At 39.1% G+C, this 17,921-nt stretch overlaps 1 protein-coding gene across 3 annotated transcripts in view; it reads left to right on the plus strand.

Moving 5' to 3' along the window:
* Nucleotides 1-17,921, plus strand: part of LOC149616145 (PRKC apoptosis WT1 regulator protein-like) — a 23,677-nt gene continuing 5,756 nt past the window's right edge. Inside the window, exons 1-7 of one of the 3 annotated variants that reach the window (XM_089856966.1) lie at nucleotides 1-361; nucleotides 737-1,540; nucleotides 13,968-14,084; nucleotides 14,199-14,245; nucleotides 16,853-16,880; nucleotides 16,955-17,065; nucleotides 17,137-17,241. In XM_089856966.1, coding sequence (XP_089713092.1) covers nucleotides 1,046-1,540; nucleotides 13,968-14,084; nucleotides 14,199-14,245; nucleotides 16,853-16,880; nucleotides 16,955-17,065; nucleotides 17,137-17,241 — 903 coding nt within the window. In that variant the 5' untranslated portion in view covers nucleotides 1-361; nucleotides 737-1,045. Of the gene's footprint in view, nucleotides 362-628; nucleotides 1,541-13,967; nucleotides 14,085-14,198; nucleotides 14,246-16,852; nucleotides 16,881-16,954; nucleotides 17,066-17,136; nucleotides 17,242-17,921 lie in introns of those variants that run through there. The other 2 variants (XM_089856968.1, XM_089856967.1) reach the window with 2 other exon arrangements.

Here is a 17,921-nt window from a genome sequence, read left to right on the forward strand (position 1 = left end):
CAACAATCATAAAGGACCAGCCAGTAGCGGTTGTTGGTGGACTGGTGAGTGGAGAGATCGTTGCTAAGTGTGCTAGATCAAATTTTAAATTTTAAACCATATTAACCGTTAAGAAAGTATGCCATATATTTAGCGGACCCAAGTTTTAATCCACTTAAAAAATAAATTGACGAAAGGGTAGTTGTTAAACGAAAAGTTTAAATCAATAAAATAATTTATCCGTATTTGGAATTTTTATGTTGGCGTAAAGCTTTAGGCCTTGGCCTAGTACGGAGCTCAGCTACTTCGGTTATTATTATTGCATCACAGTTTCGATTAACACGTTGCGATCGGTTTAAATAAAATATAAATATATTTAAACGTAAGTATATAAACTTTATTAAAACTGGATAATGTTTAATGATTTCGGTAGTTTTAGATATTGCGTAATATCCTGTAAATGCTTAAAATTATAATGTGGACCGATTAACTAGTCATAATTGAATTTGACACCGCGTTATAGGCAGCATCGTGATTAATAAAGCTTTTAAAAAATCAGGGTTCCTCGATTTTGACAGTTGACGTCTGTCTTAGAAACACAGTGAAAGACGTAAACAAACCAACCCTCTCCCCTAAACGAACGAAGAAGTAGCGTACGTAGGTTAGCTAGCTCTTCACCTCATCCATTCCGTTTTGGATGCCGCGTTTTGACGTCACAAGGCTTAAGCTAATAAAACGTTTCTGGGGCTATTTTTAGCTCACAGCTGCGCGACGACTCCAGCCTACGCTCCTAAACCCCATCACAATACCGGAGTAAAGTTATAAATTATGACGAATCTCCCAAGGATGCGATATTTCCAATAATTATTAAGCTTGGGATTGGGAAAGAGTTGGAATTTTGCGATCTAAGCGGATATTTTATTTTCTCTCTCTGGCAACCAACTTTCCCGTGAAATAGTGCGCGCATTTTTCCTCAAATGTGTGAACGTTACCGGATGTCAGTTCGCGAACTTTGAATATGTGTTAAAATTAAAGTCCTATAACGTAGTACGTAATTAAATTAATCATGGCTTCGAGTTCACTGAGTCAAGAGGATGTTGATCACGATTTCGAACTAAGTTCTAGACGTTCTAGAATTCGATCGGCGCGAGCGAATGCTCGTAATACGCCGACATGCCGTCTGGGAACGACTCAGGACCCGGAGGGAGACGGTACAAGCACCGGCATGATTGGTGGGGTGTCGGGTGGATTGTCCGGTACGCTTTCGGGTGTAGGTGTCGGTTTACACGGTAACGTCGGTGGCGGCGGCGGGGCGGTTGGAGGAGCGTCGTCCAACGCGCCCGGTGGTTCGGAAGTTGGAGGGCCGTCGGGTATATCGTGCGGGACCGCGGGCGATCACGATGTCTCGCCGAAACCTTCCTCCAGGGCTAAAGACAAAAGATGTCCCCGACCCAATCACGTGAACAAAGGAAAAGCGCAACGAGAAAGACGAAAGTTGAGGGAGAAACGAAGAAGTACGGGAGTGGTTCATTTGCCTTCCACCGAGGTAAGCTTTACTCATGTAAGATCACTTTTGTTTGTTTAAATTTAATTGTAATTAATTTTGGTGTTGGTAACATGATCGTTATATTCAACTTAATTTTTTGACCCCTCGCGTCGCCCAATAATCCTTCACCCTCGTGACACGTGCGACCAATAATCCTTCACCCTCGTGACACGTGCGACCAATAATCCTTCACCCTCGTGACACGTGCGACCAATAATCCTTCACCCTCGTGACACGTGCGACCAATAATCCTTCACCCTCGTGACACGTGCGACCAATAATCCTTCACCCTCGTGACACGTGCGACCAATAATCCTTTACCCTCGTGACACGTGCAACCAATAATTCTTCACCCTCGTGACACATGCTCTCCAATAATCCTTCACCATCGTGCCACGTGCAACCAATAATCCTTCAACCTCGTGTCACGTGCAACCAATAATCCTTTACCCTCGTGTCACGTGCAACCAATAATCCTTTACCCTCGTGTCACGTGCACCCAGTAATCCTTTACCCTCGTGACACGTGCAACCAATAATCCTTTACCCTCGTGACACGTGCGACCAATAATCCTTCACCCTCGTGACACGTGCGACCAATAATCCTTCACCCTCGTGACACGTGCGACCAATAATCCTTTACCCTCGTGACACGTGCGACCAATAATCCTTTACCCTCGTGACACGTGCAACCAATAATTCTTCACCCTCGTGACACATGCTCTCCAATAATCCTTCACCATCGTGCCACGTGCAACCAATAATCCTTCAACCTCGTGTCACGTGCAACCAATAATCCTTTACCCTTGTGACACGTGCAACCAATAATCCTTTACCCTCGTGACACGTGCAACCAATAATTCTTCACCCTCGTGACACATGCTCTCCAATAATCCTTCACCATCGTGCCACGTGCAACCAATAATCCTTCAACCTCGTGTCACGTGCAACCAATAATCCTTACTTCTGAATCCTTTAATCTAATGCCGCCGGCATAAAATTAATGTTCACCATTATATAGTTTATGGTGTTATAATATATTGTATGTATCTTATCAATTGGGTCACTTTCCCACTAACTTTGATCCAACCGCACATACACAAAATGTCATTTTAGAGGCCGCAAAAGGAGATTTTAAAATATAATTCGAAAAATCGGCACGGTCGCTCTATTGTTAGTCTTCATGCTCGGTTCTCAGCTTGCTGGAAGTCGGCCTTAAAGTTTTTTCAATGATAAGAAGAAAAATGGCTAAGAAACTTCTTGAAATGTACTTCTAAAAAAAGTACTGGTTTCTACGGGACCATAACCGCTTTTAGCGAGTTTTCTACATGCCTATATAAGAGTTACGAAACTAGACCTTATTTTTGTTTGAAATAATGTTCTTCGATGGCAGCAGATAAAAAGTGCCCAGCCAAAATAATAAAGCTTACGATTCTCGAAGGTTATGTTAGAGCCAGCCTACTTACTATCCCAGACTTGGGTGCAGCGCCAAAAATCTTTTCTTTTTTTTACCTCTCCCTCCGAGTGACGATAACGTCACGGAGAGGTATTATACTGGACGTATCTGTGTGTCTGTCTCTGTCACCGCGGTCGTAGTTGGCAAATCGGAGCAAACGTAGTCGCAGAAAGCAATTTTTGGCTTGTACTCCATTATCATCGTTAGGGTTAAGAGGTACGTGGCGATCGGCTAGGGTTACGAGAAACGTCTAGCCTCCCAATAGCAGGGCTTCCACCAAAGGTTCACACAATAGGCCTTTTCAAAAAGTCCCCTATACAAAATATGTAGCCGGGGGAAAAAGAAGAGATGGAAGGCATTTCTCCCTCCCTAATTTCTGCGCGCGCACCTGTGAAACGTCATTTTTAAAATCGCCTATTGCGGGTTTTCTTATTATTTATTGTGAATCAATCGCCTTAAATTTTGCAAAAATTGTTTAAGAGGCATACGCTTGAATTCAAACGTCAATAATAGCTATGTTTAAAATGATTTTAGGAATTAAATTTCTTAAAACGATTTAACTATAATTAAGCTAAATTAATGACGATTAAAATAATTAATATCAATTATATTTATTTAATTATTTAAGAAAAACCTCTTAATTGCGTCTCGACTCGGAGAGGTTATTTTGGTTACCCAACTTGTTTCTCTTTCCTCCCTCCGAAAGTTCGGGCTCAAAGATATTACTTTTAGCAAGAACTTTTGGAAGTTATTCTTTATCAAACAGCTTAGAAAAAAAAACGTTGTTTAGCTTCCAAGGTGCCGTATTTTTTTCATTTTGAGCGGCGATAATTTTTCCCAAATGTATAAACAACTTTGACAGTCAACAACTCTTTTTAAAAATAATAATGATAATATGTTAGCTTTAAAAAATTTAGTTAGAGGAGTTGGAAATTTATTTCTTGGGAGTTGAGTTTATGAAGAGTGAAATCATAATAAACACAGTTGGTAAATGGTAATCCCATTTACTCTAAAAACTTTACTAAACGAAACTTACGGCGTATGTTCTGGCATTAACTATAATATAAGCAAAACAGAGAATAATATTCTCTGCCCTGTTTAAAGTGTGTAAAGGATGATACTTCAAAAAGTGGGCGGTACGATACAAGCCCCTCCCATATCTAAAAGCATCATCGCGGTACCATGTCGCTTCTATATATTTTTATGGTTCTTCATACAAAGCTTTTTCGTAATTTTCTAATTAAGGATGGTAGAACCCTGATGTACTGTGGTTTAAAAACTTTAGGACAATTTTAAGTCGTCTGTGACATTTTTTTGCTCTGAAAGTCACCGGCCCGTTGTGGCCGTTTATAAGTTATGATTTGAATGTTTTATGGATGACCCCTTAAATTTAATTAAGAAACTGAAAGACAATGCTAATTTAATTGAAAGAAAAGATCCCGGTTCTACAAATTATACCTTAAAAGAACGGCCTTTTTCTAAATATGAAAGTAAAAATATTAAATTTAAAATGATCTCTTATTACAAAATATTTAGAAATATAATTAGTCTTAAAAACGAGGAATACTGCCTCGACATATTTTGAGGCGACTGCTAGCCAGAACTCCTTACCCCTACGGGATTGGTTGATCCAGTCCCATGCGGGTTCTGGCTAGCAGACGCGTCTAAACATGACGAGGCCGTTGTCAGCGTTTTTAAGACTAGTTAATTTTAAATTAGAATTAATTTATTATTTTAATATTTTCCCTTCTATTTTTAGAAAATAAAATGCCGTTCTTTTAAGGTATAATGTTATGTTGCGTGAACCTTTCCTTTAATTTACGGGTCATAACTATAAAACGGTGCCCCTTGTGCCATAATGTCATATAAATTATACATTTTCAACTAAAAATCGCTCGTAGAACCCAGCACTGTACTTGGGTCCGCACCCTGTATATACGAAAAATTGTTCACCACAACGTAGCTTTGTCGTTTCCGATGTATTTTATTAGCCTATTAATTTCGAATGTCTGGACAAATATCCTTCAAAAATCGCAAAAGGATATGATTTTTCTCATTTTATATCGCCCACGTCATGAGGTGGTGCTTGGTACATTTTAAAACGAAAGCCAAATGCAGCAAATGCTCTTGAATGAATTTTAAAAGTAAAACAAGTTGGGTAACCAAAAGAACCTCTCCGAGTCGAGACGCGACGAAATTAAGGTTTTTCTTGAATAATTAAATAAATATAATAGATACCTACTAATTATTTTAATCGTCATTAATTTAGCTTAATTATAGGTAAATCGTTTTAAGAAACTTTATTCCTAAAATTATTTTAAAATAGCTATTGTTGACGTCTGAATTCAAGCGTATGCCTCTTTAACAATTTTTGGAAATTTAGGATATATAACGCAATTAAGAGGTTTTTCTTAATTCATTAAATAAATATAATTGATATTAATTATTTTAATCGTCATTAATTTAGCTTAATTCTAGTTAAATCGTTTTAAGAAACTTTATTCCTAAAATGATTTTAAAATAGCTATTGTTGACGTTTGAATTCAAGCGTATTCCTCTTTAACAATTTTTGGAAATTTAGGATATATAACGCAATTAAGAGGTTTTTCTTAATTCATTAAATAAATATAATTGATATTAATTATTTTAATCGTCATTAATTTACCTTAAATCTAGTTAAATCGTTTTAATAAACTTAATTCCTAAAATCATTTTAAACATAGCTATTGTCGACGGTTGAATTCAAGCGTATGCCTCTTTAACAATTTTTACAAAATTTAGGGTATATAAGGCGATTGTTTCACAATAAATGATAAAAAAAGCCGCAATCCCGTGAACCTTGGGTGGAAGCCCTGCCATTGGGAGGCTAAACGTTTCTCGTAACCCTAGCCGATCGCCGCGTACATGTTAACCCTAACGATGATAATGGAGTAGAAGCTAATATTTCTTTCTGCGAACACGTTTACTCAGATGTTCCAACTGCGAATGCGGTGACAGACACACTTACAGAGACGTCCAGTGTAATACCTCTCCGTGTCGTTATCGTCACTCGGAGAGGTACCAAGTTTTTATCTCGAATCGAAGGGGAAAATACCGGATGTTTCTATTTGATTTAAAAAGGAAATCACCGTCCTCGCCTTAGGAGGGATTTTATTGAGAAACTCAAAATCCATTCCGTTAGAACTTCTCCGATAATATTAGAGATGACGGTGAAGTTGTCAAAATAATGTACGAGAGATTTAGTTAGGCCTAGAACTTGTTGTTAGTAAGTTAAGATGTGGGAAGAATGATTGGGACTGGTTTTTTCCCTTATTTTATTTCAAATAAAACCTTTCATAGGGGTGGTGTCAAAATGACCTTATACCAGACTGGTGGTGCCTTATCTCCAAGTGTCAGCTTACGTACCATTACCATCCACCTTTAACGTATTGATATGATCAGATATATGCAAATCAGTTAATTAAAAATAAGAAACTACGTGAAACGCTGAAAAGGTCGAGGGATTTTATATGGGAACTAGCTGTTACCCGCGGCGTCGCTCGCTTGTAATAAGAACTACCATCAAAATGATATAAAGAATGGGTAGATTTTACTGATGACTAATATTTTTGTAGCACCCTAGGAGCGATGGCACTCGACGTTGCCCGTCAGCCCGTCGGGACATTTTTTTATTACTTTTCACGCGGACATTATTCTATAAAGAAGGGTTTTAAGTTTTTGGCCGCCATTTAAAAAGATGGCAACAAATCGAACCCAAAAGACCATTCAGCCCATCTATAGCTTAAAGGAAAGCAGTGTACTAAATATTTGTGAAATCGGTTGATACGCGCGGTTTTTGTTGCATAGAGGTTTTTTTTACATTTCTGGTCGCCATTTTTTAAGATGGCGGTGGATTTGAAAAAATCTTTCTTAGTACGCGCCTACTACTTATGAGTAACGTTCCTGCAAATTTTCAGTCTTCTAGGGCAAGCGGTTTGGGCTGGGCGTTGATATCAGTCAGTCAGTCAGTCAGGACTTTTATTTATATAGATATAGATTCAGTTTCAATAGGAATACATACAGCCACTAGGAATCATTGTGCCCCAATATGTTAATTTCTATGCGGGTTTTGTGGGCGGAGCTTCGGAGGTATAAGTTATGCCTCAGAATTCTGATGTTGTCTTTCTAACTGCAATTTCATTGGTTGGTAGCGCTAGGTCAGGCGACATAAATTATTCGCAAGTTAAAATCCGCCTAGATACGTTGAGAAAATGGCTAGGCCTAGTATTCCTATTAGCTGTATGGGTTCCTTAGTTCAAATAAAGGAAAATTTATAACTACAATTTTAACAAGAATTATCCAGCTGAATAAAGAACGTATTCATGACACTACAAGAACATTGAAATAGTGATCGTACGGGGTGACATTTTTGTCGGGTCGGGTTCCGGGTCGGGTTGCGAAAAAAACCCGGAAAATCGGGTCGGGTCGGGTCGGGGTTTTCTTTTTTAATAATATAAATGGAATTAACATATTCTAAAAAATTATACATAGTAGCTATGTACTATGTAATGTAAGGAATTTATTTTCTGTAATTTAGTTCCAAGTTATCACTGCTTTAGTGAATCCAATAGTAGGCGATATATCTGATATAACGTCGTGGAAGGGATTGGGGTAACTAATTGTCCCAGAACAGGCGCGTCTTCCATCTGTAAAGTTTCCAAATTGTCCTTGTCCTATGTCATTGGCAGTGGCTGAAAGGGGTTTCTGGTACTCGTGAAACTCTTCTAATACTTTTTCAATTTCGAAATCAATTGCTCGCAACTTAACACACAATGTATACATTGGCGTTTGACGGACGACCATGCAATTGCCGACATATATCAGTTTTCTACTGGCTTTCGAAGCCTCGAGACAGAAAAAAATTAAATATTCAAGCTCGCCCTAATCAGATTCGAGTTCCTATCTACTGCATCACAAAGCGCGACCGTCAATAATAACTTACCCTCTACTACGGGCCCACCCCGATTTTTTTTTAAACCCGACTTCAAAATTGACTGGCGGGGTCGGGTCGGGTCGGGTTGGAAAAAACCGGGTATCCCCGACTTCCCGGGTCGGGTTCGGGTTCCCCGTACGATCACTACATTGAAAGAAGATTATGTTATGCTTGGCGCCGTGAAGTTATATGTACGTCTGCGCACTCTCAGGGATCCAAAACCCCGACAGCGCATAACGCCAACAAAGCGAAAATGGAAGACAGAGTTTTACCCCACACTTTTCCCTCTTACATTCATTGAAAAGGTGTATTTACTATTTTCTATAGAGTATTAGAGACCAATTTTACGATTCAACGTTCTTATGGTAACCTGAATAAGTTCCCGACTGTTTATTGAAGTCTGCCTGTATAACTCTCAAATTTAAACACCAGGTGTGTACGGTTGAAACAATGGGCTTTTCCCTGTCCTGTTTATGGTTGTGCATTAACAGCAGCACAGGTGTTCAAACTTCAGCCTAAAATGAGCCTTCCACCTTATCTTATGGGCTTAGACCCCAAAAATCGATTTCACGAATCAATTAGGTAATGGATACCCAAGAAACAAGGTGTTCCGATTGTTTCTTTACATGGTACAACTGAAACTTAAAAATAAATATCTTTAGCAAAACAGTTCATTCATTATTCTCGCGAAATTGAAACTAAAATTCCATTATTAGGAATTAAATATTAAAGAAATAAATTATCTTTTACTACAAAATAATTAGCATTTAATTCGTCTTAAAAACAATCGAGGACTATTGCGCCATCCGCCATTTTGGTTTAGTGGCGTCTGCTAGCCAGAACCTCTTACCCCTACGATATTGGTTGAATTCTCACAGGCTTAGAGACATTAGGGTAAGAGGGTTTTGGCTAGCAGACGCCACTATCCCAATGGCGGCACAGTAGTCCTCGTTTTTAAGACTAATTATCATACTTTCACTTTATCATCTTGCAATGAATGACCCGTAACGACCTCTAATTTTAGCTGGGGGAAAATTACTCTTTCACCGAAATTAAGTTAAAACAGGGATAGATTTAATTTTAGAAGTAGGAATGAAGAACAGAGTAATTTGGGCGCGCGTCAAGTTCCCGGACTCCCTTCCACGGGACGGAGGGGTATGAAAGAAGAGGCGGGTCATAGCGACAGAGGTAAAAAGGAATTACGTATTTTTCGCCGTCCCCGTCAGCAACGTCATCGAAACGTAGTGTAAGTGAGCCAATACGATACTTTAAATTTTTCGTTACGTGTTGGAAGGAGGGGCTCTATACTGGGTGGGCTATGAGTCGGACTGAAGAAGATACTAACCGTTCTCCATTCCTACTTCTAAAATTAAATCTATCCCTGGTTAATATAATTTGTAAGAATTGCCTCTTCTATGCCCCAGGAAAATGCAAATCTGTTTAAACTTTAAACAGTTCGTTATTAAAAAAATAAATAACAAGATGGCCCAAGGGCTGGGCCTTAATAGTAATTTTACACGGCTCACGTGACCCCCCCGTATAGTTGATCTCCAATAAATCGTACAACTAAAAACATTTCTGAAACGCAATCGTGTATCCCCTTAATTTCTAATAACGTCACATTTCAAATAATATTAATGAAACTAAATTGTGCACCCCACTAAAGTATAATTTTTCAAAACCATACGAATCAAATAATGTATCTAAAACCAAATCCTGGATCCCCTAAACCAGAAATCACTATGACCGTAAACCGTCCCCTCTATTTTACGAAACCTAACCTAACCTAACCTAACCATTCAGCATAATCTCTGATGTATCACGCGCATGGTGCCGTTTCTTAAATTTTAACGGAATAAAATTCCGTGTAAAATTAAAAAAGTGCAGTAGTGCACGAAAATTATCATCTTGTTTCCCTTCACTCAAAAAAGCCCGCGAGATTTAAACTACCTTTCTTTCCTCTCTCTCCGAGCGGGATGCCCCCTCTCCCTCTTCCCCCTCTCACTAATATACCAGGCAGGCAGTTCTCTCTCTACGCGGAGCTTCGTATCGCCACCGCGTACGCTAGCGATCTCTCTCTCTCATCGTAAGCGTACGTTTCGCGGACGCGACCGGTTTCCCTCTCTCTCTCATCGTAAGCGTTCGTTTCGCGGACGCGTCCGGGACAGGGACAGGGACAGGGACAGGGACAGGGGTTTTGGTGCCGTTTCTTAAATTTTACCGTAATTAAAATTACGTGTAAAATTAAAAATGAATTCATTAAAGAGGGGGTGGCGCTCCAAGTTCCCTAGAATTAAAATGAGAGTCTAGTCTGGCGTCACCACCAGGCGCTAGCTATATTAAAATATACAAAAATGCCATGGATTTCCATAATGGTTTCCGGCTAAATCGGTCGAGGAACGAGCTATAATTATAACAGTATCGCCTATTATTAGCGGTATACCGTTTTACTGACGGCTCATTCCGAGAAAAGGGTCACGCGATAATGGAAGCCTCTCAAAAGAGTGACGTCAGCTTGGACGTCAGTTACACTTACACACTTATAGGATCTCACGTGTCCGGTTAACATTCCTGCTCCCCGACCGGATTTGTTTGTTTATGAATAACAGGATAGCCTAGTATTAAACAGCTGCTCCTGTTAAAAATGAATCAACGTGGCTTGGGATGAATTTTATTATTATAAAGATAGGGGCGCGACAATGACATTGAACTTGTGTGGATTATTTATAGGATGCTATGAATGAATGGATGGAATACGACCATCGGTTTCCAAAAATATGTTCATTCACGGTTCTAACACGTGATCTTAGCAATTGGTTCTCTTAGCAATAGCATAAGTTTACAAGATATGTTCCATAAGTTTGTCACTGGTTACAAACTGGAGCTTGTCCTGAAGTGACGTAGATTAAACGTCATATATTCAAGGTCAAGCGACGCCTAGTGTGAGGCGCTGTCAAAGGCTTAGTACAGACTTAATTGGAAGATGGTAGTCCTGCAAAACTAACAAGCGTGTAGTCAATTCTCGCGTCATTCTTGAGCTAGCTCTCATTAAGTCTCTGGCATTTCGAAGTATAGGAAGTGTCATACTTATGGAACATATCTTATAAACTTATGGCAATAGGGAATGGACATAGGGGTGAAAATCTCCCCTACTAAGCGTCAGACCCTCACTTAGCCAATCAGGAGCCTTCCCCCACTAGCCTTTCACTCTGTGAAGTTTGCCGCTATTTTGATGGAAAGGGGAGGAGCCATCTTAAGCCACACCTCTCTAGCAGCTCCCCATACCATAAGTTTATAAGATACGTTTAATGATAAGTATGACACTACCTGTTCTTCGTAATGCTAGGGACTTATAGTTCGAGGATGGCAAGCGAGAATTGACTACACTACGCCCTGTTTTGCGGTCCATCTTCCTATTTAGTCACTATGTACTAAGTCTTTGACATCGCCTCACCAGGCGTCGTTTTACCTCGAATATATGACCTACCTCATTCACTTCATGACAAGCTGGCCGTTTATGTTGCCGGATTTTTATTTTTTTGTCTATTGGTGACCTCATGCCATTGGGTGTTGGCGGTTCTCAACGTCAGATAATCATAGGAAGTAACCCAAGTCGGTGGCCCCGCCCCTCTGGTGTTTGCTAACCTTTTAGAATTAATATAATAGCCTATTGCGAAGTACTTAGGAACCTGGCTATTCTAATGCTCATGGTCGCTGGTTCTTAATTTGCTGCAAATGTTTGTCAAGTGGCAATTATAATTAAGAGGTTTTTCTTTTATCTTAACTAAACTTCCAAACTTAATTGGTCAATAGCAAAAGTACATATAAACAGTGCTTATGTACTTTTGTCAATAGTGGTTTCCAGTTCAAAAATGCTTATCTTGCCAAACTCAATTTAGTGTCTTTAAATTATATATTTATATTTTTAAAGCACATTTTCTCTAAACCTATATAAAACCCTTATAACACGAGACTGCTTGTTTGGCCATGGTACGACATATTGCATTTCAACAACACCTCGTAAAACACTATAAATTAAATTAGCATGTCAGTCACCGTGAAGACATATCTCATAAATATTTATCTCGCGAAAATGTCTGGTCGTAACAATACGCTAAAATGTTTTTTGAAGAAATACTTGACCTCGTATCTTGCCTGAAACACTAGGGGCTTTACTTACTGTCCTCCTGTAGATACGGCCCTATAAAAACTCTAGCTTGGGTGCGTTCAGTAATGATCAACGGAGTCTAAACGCGTTGAGCTCCGTGACGTTCGCATACGTTGTAACCAGACTGGGTAATAAGGATATTTTTCAAACTAGTCCTTGGGATCAGTCTGGGGAATAAGGATATTTTTTTAAACTAGTCCTTGGGACCAGTCTGGGAAATAAGGATATTTTTTTAAACTAGTCCTTGGGACCAGTCTGGGAAATAAGGATATTTTTTAAACTAGTCCTTGGGAGTCGTGACCAGTCTGGGAAATAAGGATATTTTTTAAACTAGTCCTTGGGAGTCGTGACCAGTCTGGGAAATAGCACACTTCCTCTGGTCCAAAACCACTTTGTTACTTGCTTGGACTAGTTTTTAAATTCGAGAAGTGGGGCTTACTGATCCTCGGGACCAGTTTATTATTTCGGACCCTAGGGTAGGTCACTGGTCCCAAGGACTAGTTTAAAAAATATCCTTATTTCCCAGACTGATTGTAACGTCAAAACCGGAAGTGCAAAAAGTCCTTCCTTCAGTATTGGTCATTCAACGGAGCATCCGTTGAACGTTACTGAACGCGACCCTTCTTTATCGAATTTCCTAGCTGTGGATAATTCTTTTCTCTTTCGGCCTTCACGTGGGTTTCTGTCAACGCACGGCTTCTTAGCAGCTGTAGCCTGCATGGATACGTCACGTGATCGCTAAAGAGTTCTCGCCGGGCTAAGGCCACGCGATATAATAATCGCCGACACTCCTACAAGCTTAATATTTAGTCTTTGCCTCCTTAGACGAACAAGTAGTCGCGTATAAAGATAGTTACATGGTTATATAGGCCGTTAAGGTGTTTTTCGCAACTAAAACTTGAAACCTTTTAAACTAGACATAAGTGGTTGGAATTTTAAACAGTTTTTGATGACGAAGCGAGATTATTTGAGGACTTGAAGAATGTGTTATTGCATCATATTAAGACACTTTACTAAACTGCACTTACGGAGTTCTTGTAGTTGTTGGGCGGTTTTCTGGGTTAAAACATTGTATTTGCAGGCCCCTATTATATTATTTTTATTATAGCAAAATATCGGCTGTGGTTTAGTTAAAACAAATACCACTAGATGCTCCCATAGTCGAGGGGTGGAGCTAGTTGACTGACCCGCAAAGACTAGTTTTAACTCCGCCCTTTGACCTCAGATTGGTTCTTACTTTTGGGAAGGTTAAATTGGTGTTTTTAGAAGATTAGGGGGCCAAATGAGGTTAAGGAGCCTCATTTTCTTTACTAGCTAGGTTGTAGTCATTTGGAGTCTTAAGTTTTTGTCAAAGGCCCACTAGCGGTCACGTGGCCAACAAAGTTTAAATAATAGGAGTGTGGTGTCACGTTTTAGTGACAGGGGTAGGCCTATGTCACCTAACAGTTGTAGAAATGAGAAAAATAGATGAATTTTAAAAGCAAAGCGAGGTCCCAGTAGTTCCCCTACAAGTTGACTTTCCTCCTGAACTTGTGGGCGGGATTTATAAGTGCAGTTATAAATCCCGCCCACAAATGCTAAATCTGGAGTTCGTAAGGAAAGTCGCCTTGTAGGGGATCCACTGAATCCGCCCTTTGCTTTGAGTATCGACATTAGAGTTAATAGAAATACCCAGAATCAACTCTGGATGAAACCCGAATTCTGGTACAGCTTTGAATTTATAGGTTTCGCGCGCCATCTAGAATTCTCTTTTCGCATTTTACCTCTAACCACGTGTTCTAACATCCAACGCGTAATTATCTGAAGATTGGGAAAGTTTTAAATCCTTGAATCTATTCTCTTTATAGAGTACTGGTGGAAGCACAGGAGAAGATGAAGACGAACTTTTATCAATGTGTAATGAAACTAAACGTAACACGGCCCTTAACGAAACTCCAGCGGAAAAAGCCGCCGCTGCTGCAAAGGTAAATACCCACAGACCACAGAGACTCCCCCTGACTAACTTAAGACGCCTTTCGTGACGCGTACCATTCTTTCTTAATACTGTAAAGATAATGCTAATCTTTATTGAAATTTAGGGTGAATCTCTCGCAATGAAGTGTTATCCTGTAAGAAATAACAAAAGGCAAGTTACATGTAGTTCAATGAAACACTATAAGGCACAAATACAAAATAACTCTATAAGGCACAAATACAAAATAACACTATAAGGCACAAATACAAAATAACACTATAAGGCACAAATACAAAATAACACTATAAGGCACAAATACAAAATAACACTATAAGGCACAAATACAAAATAACACTATAAGGCACAAATAGAAAATAACACTATAAGGCACAAATAGAAAATAACGCTATAAGGCACAAATAGAAAATAACGCTATAAGGCACAAATAGAAAATAACGCTATAAGGCACAAATACAAAATAACGCTATAAGGCACAAATACAAAATAAGTTCATAAATATTTTCAAAAGTCTTTTTGGCAAATGACTTGTTCACAGTTGCCACAGATCGAAATATGCTCAGCAAGACCATAACAGGGTGACCACAATTCCTATATTTTATAATTTTTCCTATTTTTTCGATACCTTCCTATTAGTTCCTATAATTTAGACAATTTTCCTATATTTTCCTATTTTTCGAATTTTTTTGATACTTTGCGCGCTCTCACTGTTGGTTTTAGTAGATGGCACTCAAAAATATAAAGTGTGACACACATGAATGCAGTTTTGCATTTCTGAAACCAAGGATTAATAACATAAGCTAACGTTTAGCTTGTATTATAAATCCTTGCTGCCAGCCTGCGACCATGGAGCTATAATTTAGGAGACTTAGATGCAATGTAAGGCACTTTTAAGGAAACATAATTCTCACGCCGATAAAATTACTCCATGAAAATGTTATGGGAAACGGAAAAAAAATAAGAGTTAAAAAAACTTGTTGTCTGCTTCAGATCGTGTTTTAGTTTAGCCTTGGATGAGACTGTAATGGATTGGAAAAGTTCGGTACCTAAGCTCGGGACACGTGATTGCGCAATATCGTTTTTATTTCGGTCGTCGTTTAGTGCTGCCATCATGGAGAAGAATTTTAAATTTGAGAAATTATTTCACCTTGTAAATGACGTAGGTTCGGCAATTTGTCTCTAAGCCTTGAACTAAAAATCCTAACTCAGACTTAAATGTTCATCTACATCAAATTCAATAATTTCTTAGTACATACTAAATTGAATTAATATTTTATACCGTTATTAAGTTAATATCTCTTCAAACCTGAGACTGAGACAGTCTCATCCAAGTTAAAACCGTTAACACTTTACTTTTAAAAAAGATATTGTGAAAAAAACAGACGAGTTTTGAAAAAATTCTACAGTAGGTGTCTCTCAAGTCGTACGACCGAACTAAAAACCCCCAAACAGCCCCCCTTCTGTCCCGAGGTGAGGTACCCGCCGCCCGTGTTAGATGTATGCTATATTCCAATCCATTACAGTCTCATCCAAGGTTTAGCCAGGGACGGATTAAAGGGGAGACCGAGGGGGCACAAGGCTTGTTGGGGGCGCATTGAGTTCTCCATCCAACCATACTAAAAACTTGGGGGTCGAGTAAAAAGGGGCTGAGTAATTAAGAAAAATGTTCATAAACACACCTTGCATAGGAATAGCATTACAGTCAACTTTGGAGGCTCATAACTCTGGTTCTACTAGAGATACGGAGATGCCCTTTGATTATGTAATAGTCCTATTTGCCCCCCACCATCTAACCATACTAAAAACTTGGGGATCGAGAAAACAGGGGTGAAGTAAATGAGGAAAATATTCACAAACATACCCCTCTCCATAAGAATAGCATTACACTACTTTGGAGGCTCGTAACTCTGGTTGTTCCAGAGATAGGGAGATGCCCTTTGAATATGTTATAGTCAGGGACGGATTAAAGGGGGCGAGTGGGTAATGGCCCCTGGGCGCAAGACTTGTTGCCGTCGCATTGAGTTAAACTATTCCCCCTTAGCAACATTTGCTGTTCTTTTTTCCATGCACATTATCTTGGCGCCCGGGTGCAAAATTGCTTAATCGGGCCCTGAGTTTAGTATTCCGTCATTTCCACGAGGTATCTGGCTAACGAATTGTATTTAATATTTTTAAATTAAGTTGATTAATACTGTTTTAGTTTGTGTTGAAAATCATGTCTTATTTAATCCAAATCATTTGAAACCTATATTTTCCTATTTTTTCAATGGCAAATATCCTATATTTTTCTATTTTTTTAATGAAACATCTCCTATATTTTCCTATTATTTTAATGAAAAATCTCCTATAATTTCCTATAAATCAATTGTAAATTTCCTATTTTCCTATATTTTTTTGAAGGCTTTGTTGTGGTCACCCTGCCATAAGTTTATAAGATATGTTTTATAAGTATGACGCTATCTATACTTCGTAATGCAAGAGACTTACTGAGAACGACAAGCGAGGATTGACTACACTCGGTTAGTTTTGCAGTCCATCTAATCCTATTTAGTCTGTACTAAGCATTTGACAGCGCCTCACCAGGCGTCGCTTTACCAGAATCTATGACCTACGTCACTTCATGACAATCTCCAGTTTATAACCAGTGACAAACATATGGAACATATCTTATGAACTTATAGCAAGACTTTTCATCTTAGCTACATCGAAATGGTCTATTGTAACTAGGTATTGTTCTCAAAAATACTTTTTCTCTTACAGCCCATCAGATTTAGATGCTGACGACGAGGTAATTAAATTTTGTAAAACCTATCATGAAAAATATACTGATCTCTAATAGTAACTTCTTAATCAAAAATTCAGTTACAGTCAAATCAATCAGACTCAGCTGTCAGTTTATTACACGAAGGGGGTGTCATAAGGCCCCCTGTTAATGGTAGACCGGAGACACCTTGTAGTGAAAATTTAGAAGAGGTAACAGATATTTTTTACCTTATACATGCTGTAGACCGAAATTGTTTTGTAATTATGACTGTTTTGTTTAGTTACTGGAAAGGGCGCGAGAAGAAAATTGTAGACTCCTTGATTTACTGAAAGAACGGGATGAAAGGATAGCCGTTTTGGAACAAACTGTCAACAACTTAAACAGGGTAAGATATTTTACTAATTAAATCAAATTTTGGCTGTGCTGGGTAATCTTCTACACAAACCAATTTTACCTTGCCAAAAACAGGAACCAATTAGCCTTATTCCTGATCAGCGCCACCTACCCATAGCGGCGACTTTGAGAACTACTGTAATCGGCAAGCCAACCAGATGTAGCTAAAATCTGGTGACGTCACTGACGGGCACTATCGGGGTCTTACCAAAAATGACGTCACCAGATTTTAGCTACATCTGGTTGGCTTGCCGATTACAGTAGTTCTCAAAGTCGCCGCTATGGGTAGGTGGCGCTGATCAGGAATAAGGCTAATTAGAACCCATACACAAGGGGCGGAGCTAAAACTAGCCTTTGCTAAGCTTTGCGGGCTATTTATCTCCACCCCTTGACTATGGGAACATCTAGTGACATTTGTTTAAACTAAACCACGGCCGAGACTTTATTGCTTTAAAGCAATTAAGTCTTGGCTATGGTTCAGTTTAATGAAAATGCCACTAGATGTCGCCATTGTAGAGGGATGAAGTTCACTAGCCCGCTAAGCCCTCGTGGACCAATTCTGATTGGTTCTTGCCTATGACAAGAAGTCACAAGATAAAACTGTTGAGTAGAAGATTGGCCAGCCTGTTAGGGATGCCACAGGAGTCAACATTTGCTTTAAAGGGAGGGTGA

This window comes from Phalangium opilio, unplaced genomic scaffold, assembly GCF_054372755.1.
Source record: "Phalangium opilio isolate 3A_F unplaced genomic scaffold, DU_Popi_V2 ptg000217l_1, whole genome shotgun sequence".
Classification (NCBI taxonomy): Eukaryota; Metazoa; Arthropoda; class Arachnida; order Opiliones; family Phalangiidae; genus Phalangium; species Phalangium opilio.